Here is a 20,741-nt window from a genome sequence, read left to right as displayed (position 1 = left end):
GGGTGTAGAATTTCATATCAATTAGAGGTGCAAATAATTAGTACATAATAACATTTGATAAGGGGCTGCTGTACACGTTCTGATGAATTTGTGAGATAGATGAGTGGTAGCTGTAATAAGGGGCTACATTACATTTTGGGGGGACACTGTATAAGATTTATTAGAGGGTTTGTTTATACACGGATGCATCTTATGGTGCACATTAGTCATTCTTTAGGGTGTCAGGTTGGACGCCGGGCCCCCTGACACTGCGGGCCCCATAGCAGCTATGACTGATGTAATTACACCACTACCATGCACTGACCCATCAGCTGTCAGGATCCCTACCTCCCATGTTACCACTTTACAGGCCCAAGTCAGCTTATAGGACCAGTGATGGAGGTGCCACGAGCACTGTGACCATTTACCCCAATAATAAATTGAGAACCTTATGCAGGTCTCAGTGTAATATGTGACAAAGAAGTGAATAACTATTTATTATTGGTAGTGGGAGGGGGTCTCAATTTATTATAGGGGAAATATATATCAGTCATAATAGCCTATAATGACTACTATATATTACACAGCTGTAAATTATGAGGTTCTTAATTTGTGTGTAGATTATTATATATAAATTTATTATGTGGTCGCTACTTTAAAACATAATTATGGGGTTGTCATTTGTGGGGTGATGGGTATAGCATGCTCGACTGTTGTCAGGGAGATATATATATATATATATATATATGGGCACAGAGTGGTCAAATGTGATTCAGCTAGTATATATTACTTAGGAGCGTAGTGTGCGATAGTGGTTATCCAGGTGACTGGATTTTTATGGGCGTAGTGTGGAGGTGAAGGTATTTGAGGCGAATACAGCAGTGATATGGCACAGCTTGGACAAGTCACCATGAATTTTTTTTTTTACTCAAAGAAGCAGATGTATCATCTGTAAGTTAGTAGATGTCACTTCTACCCGTGTCTGATCCCTCCTGTAGTCACAGATAACCCCCACCCCCCTAATATACCTCTACTAACATCTTCTACCATTGCTCCTTCATTGTGGTATGCGGTGAATGACAGCCCTGGGAGCCTCCTGTGTATTACGCCCCCTAGGGGTAAGTGTTGGGAATAGTTGTGTATAGTATGACAGCTGTAAGAGATACCAATCACAACATACACAATTCATCCCCATTTCTGTGTTTTGGAGGGGGGGGGGTTTGAACTCTTCACCCTGAATTCTGTATACTTTTCCCTTAAGGAGACCACTCCTATAGGAGACCATTATTTGTGGGCGGGGCACAGGCAACTTTGTGGATCAACAATTTATTAAACTGATGATGTCAGAAAAACAGGAAGCGACGTCATAAATGAGAACAAAGTTTTACTGATATGAAAAGAGGCCGAGAGAAAATTCAGCAAAGAAACAAAATCTTGGGGAGGGGGATGGGTGCGTCACACACATACAAAAAGGTGAGGAGGGGCACTGGGGGGAGGAGGGGGGGTGTCTTAAAGGGATTTCTACTTTAAAAAGCCACCACAGACAGCAATCAGCACCAATCACATGATAGAGGCGGAGCTTCCACTCACAAGTCAAAGGTCATGGCTAAACCGGGGGGTGATTATGGTGTCCTTCGTGCCGTCTATAGGGCAGATTATGGATGGTCGTGGGGACTGTCTAACTCATGTCAGCACACGGTCATTTGAAACTGGGCTTGGGGGTATGGCCAAGTTTTTATAAATTCTATCACCAAAATCAATCATGATAAACCAGGGACATTACTCATAGATCCAGGCACCAGGATTGTGGTAATCTTCTTATATTTGTCATCCCTGACCTCCTTCCTTTGAAAATCTACTTTTATAATTATGCTAAAGAGCCAAAAGGGCTCCTGGAGGTATTACCAGAGCCACTCCATGCTGCAGCTACACTGGCTGTTAAACTTTCAACCTCCAGCAGCACTTCTCCCTCCCTCTGCCTGATGTGATCTCACACAGAGGAAGAAGTGTCCAGCACAGTGTGACGGCCTGTGAAGCTACAGCACCAAAGGGCTCTGGTAAAGCCCAAAGAAACCTTCAGGCTCATTAGCATAATTCTAAAAGTTGATTTTAGAAGGAAGGAGGTCATGGATAACAAATATAAGAAGATTACCAGAGTCTCGGTGCCTGGATCTATGAGTAATGTCCCTGGTTTATCAGGATGGATTTTGTTGGTAGATTTCCAGTGGATTTTACATCAAATCCGTACATCTGAATTTTCCACTAATTATTTGATCCTGTATGTAGATAAGAAAAGTAACATCCCCTTTAGCTAGAACATTAACTGTGGTGGAATTTCCATGGGCAAACTTAGGATATCTGCGGGATACCCGTGTCTCTTAAAGGGGTTTTCCAGGCTAAAAAGAAGAACATATCCATCAAATAGGTTTAGTTTCCTACACACCCCACAAATCAGCACGTAATAAGAATTAGACAGCGCCATTCTCAGTTTAGTGGCTGAATCAGGTCTCTACATAAATAGGAGCTGATCTGCAGTAACCAGGTGTGACCACTACACAGGGAGCGGCGCTGTCTGCTTCCTGTTTCATTCTCTGTGTACGACCTGCTGACAACATCTGATGTGTGGAGGAGGGGAGGGGAATTATGCAGGACCCAACCCAACCAATTACATGAATATGTTTATATTGTGAGCCTGGAAAATTCCTTTAAAGGCGCCCATTGGGTGAGCCAGTCCAGTGAAATATTAGACTGGGTCCCATATGACCTGATAGGTGGATAGGGAGGGATTATCTCGTCACATAACAAGGTAACACATCCTGGCCCCTGTGCTGGAACATGAAGATAATGGACATTTCGGAGCAGGGTCGCTGCTGCGGCTCCTCTTTGATGTTCTTAGAAGCGGCCGTGCCTGTGTCTCGGGGAGCGTGAGCGGCGCCGTCCGTCTTGTCTGTTTTGTCGGTGCCTGTCTGAGAAGCGCTTTGGAGAGTGATGTTTGGCCCCGACCCTGAGAAAAGAGAACACGTATATTAGGTCCATATCACCAGCGGATACTGACTGAGACCCGGATGATGCATGTGAGCAGAGCGCGGATGTGAATGGAGTCTAATGGGTTAATAGAGCCACCCAAATACGAGTACTTACTGTCTGTTGCGCCCCCGGCCGTACAGCTGCCTCCGCAGAGCGCTGGAGATGGGCTTCAGGTGCATGAAGTTGCAGAATCCTCCGCGGTTGCATTCGCTGTCAAAGAGAAGAGAAGACGCGGGTTAGAGGTCGGGACGCAGGTTAGAGGTCGGGACGCACGAGACGAGACAGACTGATGCAAGGACACGACGGCACTCACCCCATCTCATACTGCCGGCAGCAGGACTCCCTGAAGTCAGTCACCGGGGACAGCTCGGCGTGGATGGCCTGCCCGTTAAACCAGCGGTTGTTGAGCTCCACCAGCGCGCGCTCCGCATCCTCCTCCCTGCGAAACTATCGGAAATAAGAGAAGATAAAAAGAAATCAACGAGGGAGGAATCCTGGGAAGAGAAAGGAGGACGAGCCCTGGTGTCATCACCTCACACTCCCCCTCTGGGGGCTTAATATAGACTAAGAGGGTTTAAGGTAAATAGGATTTGACACGGAGATGTAGGGCAGACGGACAGAGGAGCCTCACACAACACAAACAGGTAGGTGCCCCCTATGATTTATACTATATACATGGCCTGGGGTAATGGGGGCGGGAGAGGAGAAGGCACCGGGTATAGAACGGGTCACACAGGTCAGACCACCACACATACAGCCATCACATGCAGATCTGTAACGGATCAGGGTACCAGGATATATGTGACCCACTGCTTCACCACTGGTGCCCCAAGACTTTCCCCAACCCAGCTGCTCCGCCTCTAGAGCCTCTCCCCCATATAGTAAAAGTTAAGTTTTAATATTTTCACTTGTGCTGTAGACATAGATTGATTTTCTGGTGAATCTTCCGGTACCCTAAACAGGGACACCGGAACCTTATTGCTTGTAGTTTCTCCCCATCTGGTGCCCTAAAATTTACCCCAATCTGCCTGCTCCCCCTCTGGTGCCCTATACCTTTCCCCAGTATGACAGCTCCTCTTCTGGTGCCCTATAACATTCCCCAATCAAATACCAATAGTGGATGTGTTATATGACTGGGTCCATATATACAAATTAGTTATTTACAAAAAAGGTCCCTAGGGACCTCACTGAGACCAATTAGTATAATTTTTAGACTAATGGGTCTCAGCGAGGTCCCTAGAGACCTTTTTTGTAAATAACTATACCATTCCCCAATACGGTCGCTCCCCCTCTGGTGTCCCTGGATTTCCCTGACCCATTTCTCCGCCCGTTACCCCAGGTTTTCCCCTACACTACTCATCCATGGCAGCCACATATTACATTTAGGTGATATATATTTTAGTGTTTGTATACAACATTTTTTTGTCTCTCCTATTTAGAGCCTCATGACGCGAACAGAGTATCAGCGCGGCGTCCACACTCCCCCATTAGGCAAGTCTTCCGTCAGTATCACAATGCCAGCTGTGGGTGCACAAGCCGGGGGCTCCGACACGGATAAAGGAGGAGGCCAAGAACCCAATGGGCGGTGTTCTGGAATGGGCCAACCCATCAAGCCCAAGCAAGTCCTGGCATACCTTCCCCGACCCCCCACAGACACCAACCGCTATCGGAGCTTCCCCCAGAAGGTGAGAATCCTAAATTACCATTAATCCTCTTCAATACTTATATAGTGCTAAACAAAACTTCCCCTTTCTGCAGCCTGAATGTGTGGTGATACCAACATACGCAGAACCGAAGCCAGCGCCCCATTCAACGCCCACCTCAGCTCATCCTCCACTCCCGCTCCCAGATATCATGCCCCGCAACGCGTACAAACGTCGTATGAGCACCACTGATATTGTATACTCCTACCCAGGACGTCCACGTCAGAGCGTGTGCATCTCGGGCGACCTCCCCAAGTACCGCAGATCTTCCCTTAGAGGAGATGGCGCTGGTAATAGTCGCTGGTACCCCCGGCATGCCATTAGCGTGCCCGATATCTCTCATGGACCACGATACATAAATATGCCTCCAAGGGGGTTATTTTCTTCCTCAACAACAGGACCCGAACGACCCGCAAAGCAACGGTGCAAGCTGATGGAAGCCGAGCTCCACCAAGGCAAGACCTCGATGCGGCGGGAGCGGCAGAGGTACGTGGCCAAAGACGGCAAATGCCAGGTGAACTTGGGCCGCATAGAGGAAAAGGGGCGCTTCCTGTCAGACATTTTCACCACAATCGTTGACCTCAAGTATCGCTGGTTCTTGTTCGTGTTCATGATGTGCTACATCGTCACCTGGCTCTTCTTTGCCACCATCTACTACCTGGACGCGTTCTGGCGCCTCGATTTACTCAACCTCGACAACGACGACTGGGGACCTTGCTTCCAAAACGTGGACAGCTTCATATCTGCGCTCCTCTTCTCCGTAGAGACGCAACGCACCATTGGCTACGGCTCGCGCATGGTGACCTCAAACTGCCAAGAAGGAGTCTACCTCATAATGGCCCAGTCCATTGTGGGCTCCATGATCGACGCCCTGATGGTGGGATGCATGTTCGTCAAGATATCTCGGCCTAAGAAGAGAGCGCAGACGCTGATCTTCAGCCAGAACTGTGTGGTCTGTCCACGGGATGAAAGGCTCTGCCTGATGTTCCGGATCGGTGACCTCCGAGACAGCCACATGGTGGACGCCAAGATCAGAGCCAAGCTAATCAAGTCCCGACAGACATATGAAGGAGAATTCCTCCCGCTGGAACAGTCAGAAATCAACCTCGGCTACGAGACCGGAGAGGACAGACTGTTCCTGGTGGAGCCGCAGGTCATCTGCCACCCGATCGATGACCAAAGTCCTTTCTGGGAGATGGGGCCGCAGCAGCTTATCCGAGAACAGTTTGAGATCATTGTCATACTGGAGGGAATCGTGGAGGCTACAGGCAAGTAGACACCCCCTGTCCATACACTATATTATCCATTAGGGTGGGTGCACACTAGTGAGCTGCCAGCTCCAGATTTGGTAAATCTGTCGTGTGCATAGAGCCACTGTCGCTTGTGGGCAATTTTAGACGCCCAATTACACTTTAAGCAAAGCAGATTACAAGTGGTCTGTAGAGAGATCCAACTCCAAGTTCTTTGGAGTGATTGATGTAATAAAAGATTTCCTATGACAACCTCCATCCTTTACACTCCAGGCTTACATCACCAGATTAAACTTGGAGCAAGAGCCTGGGATTGGCAGACATAACCCCCTTTAAATGGCTGTACACTTGCTCCAAGAGCCTGGATTGTAGATATCCACATTCCTAGCAGTGTAATTAGCAAGGATTGTGTAATTAGGATTAGTACAATTAGGATTGTGTAATTGGGAATGGGGGCACCACCCTCTGGAGAACGGACCCCAGAGCCGTCTGTGTAAATTGAGGCAGAACTGTGTAAATGGATTATTGTAAAACTACTTCCTCTCCCCCGCACAGGGATGACCTGCCAGGCAAAAAGCTCCTACTTAGAGAATGAGATCATCTGGGGCCATCGCTTCGAGCCCTGCATGACCCTGGAGAAAGGAGCTTTCCGGGTGGACTACAAACGCTTCCATAAGACTTTTGAGGTTCAGCTTCCCCGCTGCAGCGCTAAGGAGATGGAGGAGATGCGGGAGCTGGAGGGATCAGAGTTCAGCTTCTACTGGGAAAACGGCGACTTCTTAACTGGCCGCAGACACACGATGACGGACAAAGGCGACGAGGAAGAAGAAGAGGAGGAGGAGGAAAGGACTCGGGGAGAGGGTTACTCGGACCGCAGCGGAAGACTCATTGGAAACATAGCGGAAGAGCGCAGCTCAGACTTCAATGGCAGCGACTACAACCTTTAAGACAATCCTCCCCCCATATAAGTGAGCGGCTTTAATAATCCAGGGAACCTGTCAGCAGGTGTGACCATGCAGATCTGCAGCCAGTATTATGCATTGTCCAATGTGTAACCATAGCTTTGTGTGTTTTTAGTAGCAGCAGGACTGTGATACATCAATTTTTATTCCAGGATTGTGCGTCCTCACACTGCTGTGCTCTTCTGTGTAGCAGGCTTCTGGTTGATTACTAATGCAGTCATTCAGAACAGAGGACAGGGGCCATGTAGCAAATTAATATTGAAAGCTACAAGCAGAGCGAGGACACCAAGAGATGCCACAGTGCTGGAATATAAATCCATATATCACAGTCCTGCTGCTACTAACAATTTCCACAGATCTCCAGAGGCAATACCCAACACCGGCTGCAGTTAAGGACCACTTACAAATTCCCTTTTTTTTTTTTTGATTGTCAGTAGAAGAAACTGCAGTCGTCCTTTAGTTGATTCCAAGGGTAAAGAAAGATGTGACCGGTGCATGGACCGGGGTATATACTTGTACTACACCATCATTAGAATCAGAGACAGAAAAATAAAGAAACTTTTTATACTGATGCCCGATGGCGCTCTGAAAAACGCAATTTCTATGCTGTGTCTAGGTGTCCTTACTACAAGACCGATAATAGGCAAGTGATCGGCATCACCAAACCTAAAGGAAATATTTCATCCAAATCCATAATGATAAACCCGGGACACTTATATATCCAGGCACCGGGACTGTGGTCATCTCCTTAGATTTGTTATCAATGGCCTCATGCCTTCTAAAAAGAGCTTTTTAAATTGTGCTAATTGAACATGAAACACTATGGATGTGTTACCAGAGCCACCAAGTGCTGTAGCTTCACAGGATGTTACACTGCCTCCTCTCCACCACTGCTCACTAAGCACTTCCCCCTCCCTCAGCATGATGTAAGGTGACAATGGGAGGAGAGAAGTGCTCCTGCACAGTGTAACAGCCTGTGGAGCTTCTGGCTCATTAGCACAATTATAAAAGTTGATTTTAGAAGGGAGGAGGCCATGGATAACAAATCTAAGATTACAGCAGTCCCGGTGGCTGGATCTAGGAATAATGTCCCTGGTTTATCATGATAGATTTTGATGGAAGACTTGTTAGCTCTGTATATGGCTCCCCTTATGAAGCAGCAAGAGAGAGGCTAAACTTCTAAAATCAGAGGCAGAGTCCTACTGGAAATCTGCATGCAACATATCTGAGGTCACTACAGATTTTCAAGTGGAATTTTCCATGGATTGTACAGATTGACGTTACCTTGACATAGACGTTGCCCACCAGGTGATCTCCAAGGTTGTCGCAGATATTCATCTCCTCGATCTCTCCATATTTCTGCTCCACTTCAGTGAACACTTCCTGCAGGGAGTCATAATAAACCGTCAGACTACAACTCCCAGTAAGTCCTAATGGGGGGAGGCTAGGGGTGGTAGTGTCACCAACACACAGGAAGCAGAGAAGGAAAATGATCATTTTATTTACCTCAAAGAAGTCGTCGTAATGTTCCTGCACCTCCACGTCACTGACCAGAGCTGTAAGAGAAGGGAGAAGCTTAATCACTGTGCTCCAGGACAGGACTACAGGGTTTATGCAGGCTATGGCTCAGTTCACACCTGCGTTGGGGGTTTCAGTTACTTTGTTTTGGTAACAAATTACAAACAGAAAGTCTCTAAAACAATGGAGAACGGAAGGTGAACAATACAAAACTTTGCTTTCTGTTGCACTTCCATTATCAAAAGCACACAAAAACCTAGCTTGCTGCACAAGCTGATAACAGAAGGTGTAATAGAACCTGCTACACACAGGTGTGAACTGAGCCTAAGGAGCCGGAGTACCTAGCGCAAGGGAGCACATTGTACATAATTGGCCTTTGACTCCCTTTTACTTCCAAACATTTACACAAGACAAAATGGAAGTGGTCAGACACATCTCAAAGCCTCCTCACCCGCACAGTGCCTCACATGTTATAGGGGCTCTGCAGGGTACTGCAGGTTAGCCCCCTAAATAGGAGCTGCATACCAACCTTGTGATGAATGAAAGTATGCAACTGCCCTCCAAGTGGAACTCACTTAAAACAGCTGCTCAGTGATGGTACCAAGTGTTGGATCTCTTCCCCATGGATAATGATAAATATTTAAAACCTGAAATGTCCCTTTAAGGGACAAGTTACATACCAGTCAGTAGCTATTCCTCCCCAGGCTCCATTAGTGACCAGGGATTAGATTTCTGTAGTACAAGTTTATCTAATCTTCCATGAGCCACCTCTGCACACATTAGACAGTCCACCAGTGGGTTTGACTGATGTTCACATAATGTGTATCACCAGCTTCCATAACCTTATAATACATGTACTTCAGCCATATTTGCTGGACTTCACTCTGCCCTGGGACCTGGAGTCACAGCATTATACTTATTTAGGCAAGTCACAGCCGACTCCTGGGAGAAGGGATTGTAATACTGGGCATCTGGGTCCAGGGTCAGATCTGAGATATACAGAGTAAAAATGCTCATGTGAAGCCGGACTCTGACACTAGAGGTAGGTCCCCTACATGTGTCTATACACGGGATATGGGAACAGAAGAGGAGACTTACAGTGGGAGCCATTCGCACTCTGCGCCGTGTTCTGCGGGTTCCGATAGAGGTTCAGGAGGACGATCGTCTGCAAGACACAATGATGTCATCAATGAAAATGCTGCAGTGTGACATCACAGCAGTAATCCCCACCCCAACTAAAAATGGGCTCCTTAGGTTAAAGAATTATCTTTAATTATTCTCGTAAACACTTACTGTTAGTAGGGGGACATTTTGGGATTACGTGGGGGGGGGGGGGGGGGTCTCTCCCCTCCCTTATGACCCTAATGTTACCCTCTATGAGACAAAGCACAGATATGAAATCCGACCCATCCTACATTATAGAACAAGAGATCCAATACTTCCAAATCTGATACAATGTATCGGCCTCCTTCTCTCTAGGCTGGACACATTGTAACGTATTCACTACCATAGAACCAGAGGGAGAGTCAGGTTTCTGCCACGTCCCCACACAGACGCGCGACTATGGCAGCCAATCCCAGGCCGCAGCGGTCGCATGCCGTGTTGGGAGGGAGCATGAACTACAAAACCAAACAGCTCCAGAATCAGGGGCCAATAACGACATTTTACCACCCTTTAAGATATTTTCTGACGTAGTTTCCCCGTTGTGGCTCTTTACCTGGCTGAACGTCGGCTTGTTGTGAAGTCGCGAGCAGCGGTCTCCATGACGACACGCTCCGATCTTGAAATAGAAGGAACAGTTCACCCTGGAAAGAGAATGGGAATTAAAGGGGAAGTCTACAACCGGGAACCGAGGCCAATGCTACAAGTGTTCTTTATATCTGTTAATATCACAATCAAAAAAATTAATCCCTTTAATAGATCCTCCAATAATACAGCAACTTCCAGGACCCACTTAAAGGGATTGTAGAGATGGGTCCCACATGGAGGTAGGAGGGGGCCATTACACACCAGCATCAGGATGTGATGGTCACAGAACAAAAAGGGCCTCAAGTCTAACACAATTCAAAGTCCACCGCCCGCTAAGGGCCCCATGTGCTCCCTGCGCTCTGCAGGAGCCTTCCCTCTCCCCATAGACCTCCCCCCGATCCCCACACTTACTTATCCTTCTCAGTCCCGAAAATCGAAGCCAAGTATTCCGCCATCTTCCACCGATTATCTCCTCCCTCCGCGTTAACGACCTACTTCCTGTTTATGGATACGTCATATCCGCTTCCGGTCAAGGCCCCGCCTCCATTGTAGTCCATTTCGTAATCACAAATGGATAATTATACAATAATCACAGTACGACGCTTCCCCTCAGCCTCCAGTAGACAAAGACTAAACCAATAGTAGTCACCTAACAGAAAGTAGGGGATCACAATGCTCCCAATAATCTTACTCAACTCAAGATACTCAGGACAAAACTACAAGTCCCGAGAGGCTGTGCGCTGGCGCATGCGCAGAAGGTTACTTGGGTCCTGGACTACATTTCCCGACATTCCCGAGTGCAGGAGACTCCTGGCAGGAAGAGGAAGATTGGGGGGTGAGCTAAGATATTTATCGTCAGATATTAATTGTAAAAATCGCGATTTATCAGAATTCCTTTGTCACATGACTGAGAAACCTGATGATGTTGGGAACTACAAGTCCCAGCATGCCTCGGGCGGGGAGCCAGCTCCATGCCTTATACAGAGATTGACTTCATATTGGTCATTTATGAGGTTTAGCTCTAGAAAATCTATTTATTCCTCATTTCTATGTATTATGCTCTTGTGACCCCAAATTATATGCCCCCCGCCCTATAGGGTGGTCATTTTTCACTCTTTTCAGAATCTCTGCTTGCTGTCAGTGACTATGAACGCACTTACATTCAAAAGCTGTAAATGCAGAGGGATCCAATGCTTTTTACAGCTGAGGGTTTGCTACACTTGTCTCTAAGGACTCATGAGTGAGGACATTGATACATTGTAACAAACTATTAAGTCAGTAAAGAATTTTGCTGCCAGACAGATACAATGTAACAAGTCCCCAGCCTGGATGATCTTCTTGAATCCTGAAATTCACTGACAGCAAGCAGAGATAATTATGGGTCGAGGGCAGAACAGATAAGTAATGCTGCAGTAGCTAAGGGGTTAAGTCTGTCTGTGACTGGGAGACATTGAACTGTAGCTGAGACATTACCAAATACGGCCCTGGTGAGATGTCTCCCGGGAAGAATGGAGGATGGAGCGGGGTGGGACATGGGGGCACCGCGCCAAAATACTTCAATATACCCAAACACTGTAAATCATTACCGGTGGATCAGAGGTGGGATGCTTTAACCCATTGTCTCCCATGCCAGGAGTAAGAGATGGTCTGTGCTTGGAGATTGACCACAGATTTTAGAACCAGGAAGCTCAGGATGAGCACTGCCATTGTTAGATGCAGTAAGATCCTGTCCTGTATGAAGCTCTTACCTTCTCCTTTCTATCTTATCATGATAGTAACGTCCGGATCGTAACCGTGTCCTGAATATCTGTGCTCCCGGACGCCATCATGAACCTGGAGCGCGTCCCCAACGAGGAAAAGCTGCAGCTGTGTAGAAAATACTACCTGGGTGAGCGAGGAAAACCTGGTGACATAGATGTGTGAACACTACCCTGGTGTCCTGTGACTGATCATCCACTCCCTGGTGTCTAAGGGTTTATAGTCCTGTCCTTGTTGTCTATTGGTTTAGTTTCTGGTCCCTGGCGTCTAGGGGTTTAGTGTCCGGTCCCTGGCGTCTAGGGGTTTAGTGTCCAGTCCCTGGCGTCTAGGGGTTTAGTGTCCAGTCCCTGGTGTCTAGGGGTTTAGTGTCCAGTCCCTGGCGTCTAGGGGTTTAGTGTCCAGTCCCTGGCGTCTAGGGGTTTAGTGTCCAGTCCCTGGCGTCTAGGGGTTTAGTGTCCGGTCCCTGGCATCTAGGGGTTTGGTGTCCGGTCCATGGCGTCTAGGGGTTTAGTGTCCGGTCCCTGGCATCTAGTGGTTTAGTGTCCGGTCCCTGGCGTCTAGGGGTTTGGTGTCCGGTCCCTGGTATCTAGGGGTTTGGTGTCCGCTCCCTGGCGTCTAGGGGTTTGGTGTCCGCTCCCTGGCGTCTAGGGGTTTAGTGTCCGGTCCCTGGTGTCTAGTGATTTAGTGTCCGGTCCCTGGCGTCTAGGGGTTTAGTGTCCGGTCCCTGGTGTCTAGTGATTTAGTGTCCGGTCCCTGGCGTCTAGGGGTTTGGTGTCCGCTCCCTGGCGTCTAGGGGTTTAGTGTCCTGTCCTTGTTGTCTATTGGTTTAGTTTCTGGTCCCTGGCGTCTAGGGGTTTAGTGTCCGGTCCCTGGCGTCTAGGGGTTTAGTGTCCAGTCCCTGGCGTCTAGGGGTTTAGTGTCCAGTCCCTGGCGTCTAGGGGTTTAGTGTCCAGTCCCTGGTGTCTAGGGGTTTAGTGTCCAGTCCCTGGCGTCTAGGGGTTTAGTGTCCGGTCCCTGGCATCTAGGGGTTTGGTGTACGGTCCATGGCGTCTAGGGGTTTAGTGTCCGGTCCCTGGCGTCTAGGGGTTTGGTGTCCGCTCCCTGGCGTCTAGGGGTTTGGTGTCCGCTCCCTGGCGTCTAGGGGTTTAGTGTCCGGTCCCTGGTGTCTAGTGATTTAGTGTCCGGTCCCTGGCGTCTAGGGGTTTAGTGTCCGGTCCCTGGTGTCTAGTGATTTAGTGTCCGGTCCCTGGCGTCTAGGGGTTTGGCGTCCGGTCCCTGGCGTCTAGGGGTTTAGTGTCCGGTCCCTGGTGTCTAGTGATTTAGTGTCCGGTCCCTGGCGTCTAGGGGTTTGGCGTCCGGTCCCTGGCGTCTAGGGGTTTAGTGTCCGGTCCCTGGCGTCTAGGGGATTAGTGTCCAGTCCCTGGTATCTAGGGGTTTGGTGTCCGCTCCCTGGCGTCTAGGGGTTTAGTGTCCGGTCCCTGGTGTCTAGTGATTTAGTGTCCGGTCCCTGGCGTCTAGGGGTTTGGCGTCCGGTCCCTGGTGTCTAGGGGTTTAGTGTCCAGTCCCTGGTGTCTAGGGGTTTAGTGTCCAGTCCCTGGTGTCTAGGGGTTTAGTGTCCAGTCCCTGGCGTCTAGGGGTTTAGTGTCCGGTCCCTGGCATCTAGGGGTTTGGTGTCCGCTCCCTGGCGTCTAGGGGTTTAGTGTCCGGTCCCTGGCGTCTAGGGGATTAGTGTCCGGTCCCTGGCGTCTAGGGGATTAGTGTCCGGTCCCTGGTGTCTAGTGGTTTAGTGTCCGGTCCCTGGCGTCTAGGGGTTTAGTGTCCGGTCCCTGGCGTCTAGGGGTTTAGTGTCCGGTCCCTGGCGTCTAGGGGTTTAGTGTCCGGTCCCTGGTGTCTAGTGGCAAAGCTGCTGGTCCCTCTCCCCATTCCCAGTATTAACCCCTTCTTGTATTTCCGCAGGGGGATTTGCTCTGCTGCCGTTCCTGTGGCTTGTTAACGTCACGTGGTTCTTTAAAGAAGCGTTCTTGAAGCCGGCGTACACGGAGCAGCCCCAGATCCAGAGCTGTGAGTGTCGGGTCACAATGGGGGGTGGGGGCTGGTGAGTGTATCCCTGGGTAAAGCCCCCCCTGATTGTGTGTTGTCCCCTGCAGATGTGAAGCGCTCGGCCTTCGGCCTCTTTGTGTGGTTGGTGGTCCTCACCACGTGGATCAGCATCTATCAGATGAATCGGGCCAGCTGGGGCGCCACCGGTGACTACCTCTCCTTCACTATCCCTCTAGGCATCCCCTGATGGCGGGGGCACAGTCACTCTATTCCCGGGACCACCAGGACTGCACACACCCCACATTACAGTGCATTAACAGACCAAGGAGGCGCCGGCGGCCCAGAGCGAGCGTCGCACCGTATAACGGGCCGGACCGGTTATAATTGTCTAATAAAATGTTGAAGAAAAGCTGCAATCCGATTGGTCGTTCTGGTTACTGCCCTGATTGGTTGCCACCTATTGATTGGGTGAAGACCGTCATAGACTGTCTGAACTGCAAATCTATAAAGTTTAGCATTGTTACTGCACCACTCAGAAGCCCAGGAAAGCTGAGTGATACTCACCAGAACTAGTCAGGTTCTGTAATCCCTCTGGGTGCAGCGAGCGTCTCCTGTGACTCATCTCCTAAATATTAACATTGGACGGGTCACTGCAGATTATCCCTAATCCATCATGTCAGCGCCTCCTGCAGGCAGCGCTCCAGTACTGCCCCCAGAGGAGGGAGAGGTCTGACCCCGAGCAAATGTTATCACTGCTATGGAAACATCACCCCCACCGGGCTATATATAACCTCCAGCATCCCCCGGGGTCACATGTCTGTGATGATATCAGATAGGACACAATGCAGGGAATGATACACAGATAACACAGCCACTCCTAACATGTCTGCAACACCCAGTATTATACTCCAGAGCTGCACTCACTATTCTGCTGCTGGTGCAGTCACTGTGTACATACATGACATTACTTATCCTGTACTGATCCTGAGTTACATCCTGTATTATACTCCAGAGCTGCACTCACTATTCTGCTGCTGGTGCAGCCACTGTGTACATACATGACATTACTTATCCTGTACTGATCCTGAGTTATATACTGTATTATACCCCAGAGCTGCACTCACTATCCTGCTGGTGCAGTCACTGTGTACATACATGACATTACTTATCCTGTACTGATCCTGAGTTACATCCTGTATTATACTCCAGAGCTGCACTCACTATTCTGCTGGTGCAGTCACTGTGTACATACATGACATTACTTATCCTGTACTGATCCTGAGTTACATCCTGTATTATACTCCAGAGCTGCACTCACTATTCTGCTGGTGGTGCAGTCACTGTGTACATACATGACATTACTTATCCTGTACTGATCTTGAGTTACATCCTGTATTATACCCCAGAGCTGCACTCACTATTCTGCTGCTGGTGCAGTCACTGTGTACATACATGACATTACTTATCCTGTACTGATCCTGAGTTACATCCTGCATTATACTCCAGAGCTGCACTCACTATTCTGCTGCTGGTGCAGTCTATGTGTACATAAATGACATTACTTATCCTGTACTGATCCTGAGTTACATCCTGTATTATACTCCAGAGCTGCACTCACTATTCTGCTGCTGGTGCAGTCACTGTGTACATACATGACATTACTTATCCTGTACTGATCCTGAGTTACATCCTGTATTATACTCCAGAGCTGCACTCACTATTCTGCTGCTGGTGCAGTCACTGTGTACATACATGACATTACTTATCCTGTACTGATCCTGAGTTACATCCTGTATTATTCTCCAGAGCTGCACTCACTATTCTGCTGCTGGTGCAGTCACTGTGTACATACATGACATTACTTATCCTGTACGGATCCTGAGTTACATCCTGTATTATACTCCAGAGCTGCACTCACTATTCTGCTGCTTTTGCAGTCTATGTGTACATACATGACATTACTTATCCTGTACTGATCCTGAGTTACATCTGTATTATACTCCAGAGCTGCACTCACTATCCTGCTGCTGGTGCAGTCACTGTGTACATACATGACATTACTTATCCTGTACTGATCCTGAGTTACATCCTGTATTATACTCCAGAGCTGCACTCACTATTCTGCTGCTGGTGCAGTCACTGTGTACATACATGACATTACTTATCCTGTACTGATCCTGAGTTACATCCTGTATTATACTCCAGAGCTGCACTCACTATTCTGCTGCTGCTGCAGTCACTGTGTACATACATGACATTACTTATCCTGTACTGATCCTGAGTTACATCCTGTATTATACTCCAGAGCTGCACTCACTATTCTGCTGCTGGTGCAGTCACTGTGTACATACATGACATTACTTATCCTGTACTGATCCTGAGTTACATCCTGTATTATACTCCAGAGCTGCACTCACTATTCTGCTGCTGCTGCAGTCACTGTGTACATACATGACATTACTTATCCTGTACTGATCCTGAGTTACATCCTGTATTATACTCCAGAGCTGCACTCACTATTCTGCTGCTGGTGCAGTCACTGTGTACATACGTGACATTACTTATCCTGTACTGATCCTGAGTTACATCCTGTAAATCTTTTATTTTATATATAAAAATGAAAAACATTACAACAATAAACATAAATCAAGCCATAACTTCTGGCAAAACAAAACAATAATAATAATAACAAAACAATAATACAAACTAAAAGAGTCTTACGAAAATCTCCTGGCCCAGCCACACACACACCACACAATCAGCATTATAAAACAAAACCTTCACCCAATCCCACCACCTAATTTTTTTTTTTTTTTTTTTTATATATATATATACATTTATATATATACATTTTTATAATAAATTTTTTTTTTTTTTTCTTCTTTTCCCCATAAATAACTAAAGAATACACAGCAAAAAAAAAAAGACAAACAGGAAATAAAAACATTAAATATAACTAACTAAATCCCACGCCCATCACCCTCCCACCCAGACACTGGTCTAACGTCCAAAGTTCGCGTTATATAGTCCAGACCAGTGCCCAGGATCGTACAGTCCAAGTCCCGTCCACCCCCCTCCCAACCTAACACCCTAACACCAACACCCCAAAACCAACCAAGCTATATACACATTAACTATAACTACATAAATACACACTGTACACAAAATACAAACACATTAAACATATCAACATATAACAAACCAACCACATAAAGTCCAGGTTCGGCGCCTGCAAGCCGCTACATCACTATAACCTCAGATACAAAACAAAAATCTACAGTGCAGCATCAGCCCAACACCAGGAGCGGAGATGACAGACTAAGGGACACTAAAGGAGAACCCCCTCCAAAGGAGAGAGGCCCTCCCCGTGCCCAGCCTCTCATACTCCAGAGAGCGCACCTTCACCAGGTCACCCAGAATGTTCCTAACCACCTCATCCACCGGGAGGATTTTACGCTGCGTCGATACTAAACACCGTGCGTTCCACGTGTGGTACCTGACCACTAGACTGACTAAGAATAAAGTGCAGCGGTCCCGGCCACCCAGGCCTCTGAATGCTCCATAGGCCCACTCCGCATAGGAGAGACCGGCCAACCCGGGCCAATGGATGGAAGCGCCCACCCGGTTGTACACCTCTGTGTTAAAGGGGCACTGAAGCAGGAAGTGGTCCATGCTCTCCAGCAGACCACCGCACTCCTCCCGGGGACAACCCCTTTCCTCAGAGCTCCTACACTTCAGATTGTCCCTCACACACAGCTTTCCATGGAAGCAGCGCCAAGTCAAGTCCCAAAACTTCAAGGGGATCCTGATGGAATTCAAAAGACCTAAACCCACCCCCAGATCCCGACTTGGGCAATCCCTGAGGGCCAGAGGCTTCTGGAAACGGGCAAACAGAACCCTTTTGTCAAGGACTTTCCTTGACATGGTCCTGATCTCCCACATTCCCAGACCCCACCGGCGAATCACCTTCAGAACCGGGGTAGCGCAAGCCGGAAGATGCCCATGTGGTGTACGGAGATCCTTCACTCGCCCTCCTGTCTCCCATTCCTGGAAGAAAGGCCTAAACCATCCCCTGCAGGAGTATACCCACGGAGGAGCCCTCTCTTTCCAGAGGTTTGCTACATTGATCTTAAGAAAGGTATTCACTAGGAACACCACAGGGTTGACCATACACAACCCTCCTTGTCTCCTCGTGCGGTAAGTAACCTCCCTCTTGATAAGGTTCAGCCTATTCCCCCATAACAGCTGGAAGAACAGACTGTAGACCCGAGTCCAGAGGGGTTCTGGCAACATGCACACACTGCCCAGATATATCAGCAATGGGAGCAGGTAGGTTTTAATCAAGTTCACCCTTTCCCTGAGGGTCAAAGACCAACCCTTCCACTGGTCCACCTTCTGGGCGGCGATCTTAAGCCTGCCATCCCAGTTTTGCATGGGGTAATCCCCCTGGCCAAATTCGATGCCGAGAACTTTGGCAGAGTCCTGGGGCCCTGGAAGAGTGTCCGGGAGATCAAACCCTGGATCCCCCTCTCCCAGCCAGAGACTCTCACACTTATCCCGGTTGATCTTGGACCCAGAAGCCTCTGAGTAGCGGTCAACCTCTGACATCACCCATTGCGCCTCCCCTCTCGAGGACACAAAAACGGTGACATCATCGGCATACGCTACCACCCTTAGAGTGGCTTCCGGTGCCGCCTGGTCCATCCCGACTCCCACCAACGGCCCACGATCAACCCTCCTAAGGAATGGGTCAATCGCGAACACGTATAAAAGTTGGCTCAGAGGACAACCCTGGCGAACACCAGACCCGACCTCAAAAGAGCGGCCAATCCAACCGTTCACAAGCGGGAAACTCTCTGCCCCTGCGTACAAAACCTTTAGCCAATTGACAAACTCCCCCGGCAGGCCATACCTCAGAAGGACAGACCAGAGGTACTCGTGGTTAACCCGATCAAAAGCTTTTGCCTGATCCAAGGACAGCAAGTACCCCTTCCAGTTACCAGCCCTGCCCTGCTCCACTGCCTCCCGGACACAAAGCACAGCACTAAATGTACTGCGGCCTGGAACAGAGCAGTGCTGGGTCCCCGAAAGGAGCCGGGGCGCAAACTGCACCAGCCGATTAAACAGCACCTTTGCCAAAACCTTTCTGTCCGTATTGAGAAGCGCTATGGGACGCCAGTTCTCAATACGAGATCGGTCCTTACCCTTTGACAGAATGATCAGGGCAGACCTCCTCATTGACTTCGGCAGAGCGCCCGAGGAAAGACACTCATTATATACCTCAGTCAAGAGGGGAACCAAGGCGTCCTTAAAGGTCTTATAAAACTCAGATGTTAAGCCATCCGAACCTGGCGATTTCTTGAGGGCGAGCCCTTCAATCGCCAGGCTGACTTCCTCTTCACTGATCATCTCTGTCAAAACATCAAGAGAGGGGTCTACTCCTGGCTCAGGGACAGTTTCAGCCAGGAAATCCGATATCACATCCCGATCTAGATCCTTCCTGCCCAAGAGGTGCGAGTAGAAGGATCTGACGACCTCCAGAATCCCTGATCTGGACCTTTTCAGGGATCCTGTACTGTCAACCTGTCCTGTGACAACTTTACCATTCACTGACATCTTGCAGTTTCTGTAAGGGTCGGGCGAGCGGTATTTCCCGTAATCCCTCTCAAAAACCAAAGATGCGTGTCTATCGTACTGACACCTCTTCAGCAAGGATTTCACTCTGGAGATGTCCTCACGACTACCTCCAGTCGAGACGAGATGCTCGAGTTTCCTCCTCAGGCCCTGATACAGGCGGTACCTGTCCAGGCTCCTGAGGCTCGAGAGCTGGCGGAAGAATCTCGCCACCCTTTTCTTGAGCATCTCCCACCACTCTGACTTACTGCTACAAAGGCCCAGCAATGGTACCTGGCTCTGAAGAAAGTCCTCAAAGGATTGTCTGATCTCCGCTTCCTCCAGGAGAGACGAATTGAGCTTCCAGTAGCCTCTTCCCATCCGGGGGGTCTCTGTAACATTCAGAGAAAACAAAATTAGACAGTGGTCGGAGAACTCCACCTCAACAACGGACACTGCTGAAGAAATGGCTTCCTCCTTTAAATAAAACCTGTCTATTCTAGACCTGCAGCTACCCCTATAATAGGTGAACCCCGCGTGGCCTGGGGTGTGCCGGATGTGGACATCCACCAGGCGAGCCTCACTAGCTATGCTATTAAGAGCGACGCTATCATAAGTCAGCTTGTCTCTGGAACCTCCCTTATCCTGGGACCTCGTGACAGCATTGAAGTCCCCTCCAAAGACCACCTGCCGACTTGTAAAAAGGTAGGGCTTGATCCTCATAAAGAGACACTTCCTGTCCCACTTGAACTGGGGACCATTGATGTTAATAAGACGAAGTTCTTGTCCCTTCATGAGGACATCCAGGATCAGGCACCTCCCCATTTCTAACTCAATAACTCGTCGGCATTCTACCAGTGCGGTAAAAAGGACCGCCACTCCACTATACGGCTCGGCCGCAAGAGACCAATAGGAAGGCCCGTGTCTCCATTCCCTCTTAGCTTTAAACACGGCCGCCAAATCTGGCAGCCTGGTCTCCTGCAAAAATAAAATGTCGGCTTCAACACGGCCGAGAAAATCAAAGGCCGCAAATCTAGCCGCATCAGACTTAATGCTGGCGACATTAATGGACGCCAGCGTCAACGGAGTGGGTGCCGCCATCATGAGTGATTGAGTTAGACGGCTTTTTTCTTACTGCCTCC

The 20,741-nt window shown here is 48.7% G+C and overlaps 3 protein-coding genes across 3 annotated transcripts; 2 read left to right on the top strand and 1 right to left on the bottom strand.

Moving 5' to 3' along the window:
* Window positions 1–1,289: 1,289 nt before the first annotated feature.
* Window positions 1,290–10,746, bottom strand: U2AF1L4 (U2 small nuclear RNA auxiliary factor 1 like 4). The gene is made up of 8 exons (XM_072155153.1): window positions 10,600–10,746; window positions 10,157–10,244; window positions 9,538–9,604; window positions 8,428–8,477; window positions 8,206–8,304; window positions 3,320–3,453; window positions 3,121–3,216; window positions 1,290–2,983 (listed from the first exon to the last, which is right to left on the bottom strand). The coding sequence occupies exons 1-8, from the start codon at window positions 10,641–10,643 to the stop codon at window positions 2,872–2,874; spliced, it is 690 nt and encodes a 229-aa protein (XP_072011254.1). The 5' UTR covers window positions 10,644–10,746; the 3' UTR covers window positions 1,290–2,871.
* LOC140134669 (G protein-activated inward rectifier potassium channel 3-like) lies at window positions 3,571–7,492 on the top strand. The gene is made up of 4 exons (XM_072155152.1): window positions 3,571–3,650; window positions 4,446–4,691; window positions 4,765–5,977; window positions 6,515–7,492. Exons 2-4 carry the CDS (start codon window positions 4,452–4,454, stop codon window positions 6,904–6,906), a joined length of 1,845 nt encoding a protein of 614 aa, XP_072011253.1. The 5' UTR covers window positions 3,571–3,650; window positions 4,446–4,451; the 3' UTR covers window positions 6,907–7,492.
* A 171-nt stretch (window positions 10,747–10,917) lies between the features above and the next one.
* On the top strand, window positions 10,918–14,402 carry PSENEN (presenilin enhancer, gamma-secretase subunit). Its single transcript, XM_072155155.1, has 4 exons — window positions 10,918–11,023; window positions 11,964–12,076; window positions 13,903–14,007; window positions 14,094–14,402. Exons 2-4 carry the CDS (start codon window positions 12,016–12,018, stop codon window positions 14,231–14,233), a joined length of 306 nt encoding a protein of 101 aa, XP_072011256.1. The 5' UTR covers window positions 10,918–11,023; window positions 11,964–12,015; the 3' UTR covers window positions 14,234–14,402.
* Window positions 14,403–20,741: the final 6,339 nt, after the last annotated feature.

Source organism: Engystomops pustulosus, chromosome 6, assembly GCF_040894005.1.
Source record: "Engystomops pustulosus chromosome 6, aEngPut4.maternal, whole genome shotgun sequence".
In the NCBI taxonomy this organism is placed as follows: domain Eukaryota; kingdom Metazoa; phylum Chordata; class Amphibia; order Anura; family Leptodactylidae; genus Engystomops; species Engystomops pustulosus.
The sequence above is the reverse complement of the archived record's forward strand: the minus strand, read 5'-3'. Positions and strand labels throughout refer to the sequence as shown.

Bases quoted from the DNA above. Each gene is read 5' to 3' on its own strand.
- LOC140134669 (XM_072155152.1), top strand. From the start codon at position 4,452: ATGACGCGAACAGAGTATCAGCGCGGCGTCCACACTCCCCCATTAGGC. The intron at 4,692-4,764 runs GTGAGAATCCTA...CCCTTTCTGCAG, and splicing joins ATCGGAGCTTCCCCCAGAAG to CCTGAATGTGTGGTGATACC. The intron at 5,978-6,514 runs GCAAGTAGACAC...TCCCCCGCACAG, and splicing joins GGGAATCGTGGAGGCTACAG to GGATGACCTGCCAGGCAAAA.
- U2AF1L4 (XM_072155153.1), bottom strand. From the start codon at position 10,643: ATGGCGGAATACTTGGCTTCGATTTTCGGGACTGAGAAGGATAA. The intron at 8,305-8,427 runs GTAAATAAAATG...GACTCCCTGCAG, and splicing joins ATTACGACGACTTCTTTGAG to GAAGTGTTCACTGAAGTGGA. The intron at 3,217-3,319 runs GTGAGTGCCGTC...TCTCTTTGACAG, and splicing joins TGCCGGCAGTATGAGATGGG to CGAATGCAACCGCGGAGGAT.
- PSENEN (XM_072155155.1), top strand. From the start codon at position 12,016: ATGAACCTGGAGCGCGTCCCCAACGAGGAAAAGCTGCAGCTGTGTAGA. The intron at 12,077-13,902 runs GTGAGCGAGGAA...GTATTTCCGCAG, and splicing joins GTGTAGAAAATACTACCTGG to GGGGATTTGCTCTGCTGCCG. The intron at 14,008-14,093 runs GTGAGTGTCGGG...TGTCCCCTGCAG, and splicing joins GCAGCCCCAGATCCAGAGCT to ATGTGAAGCGCTCGGCCTTC.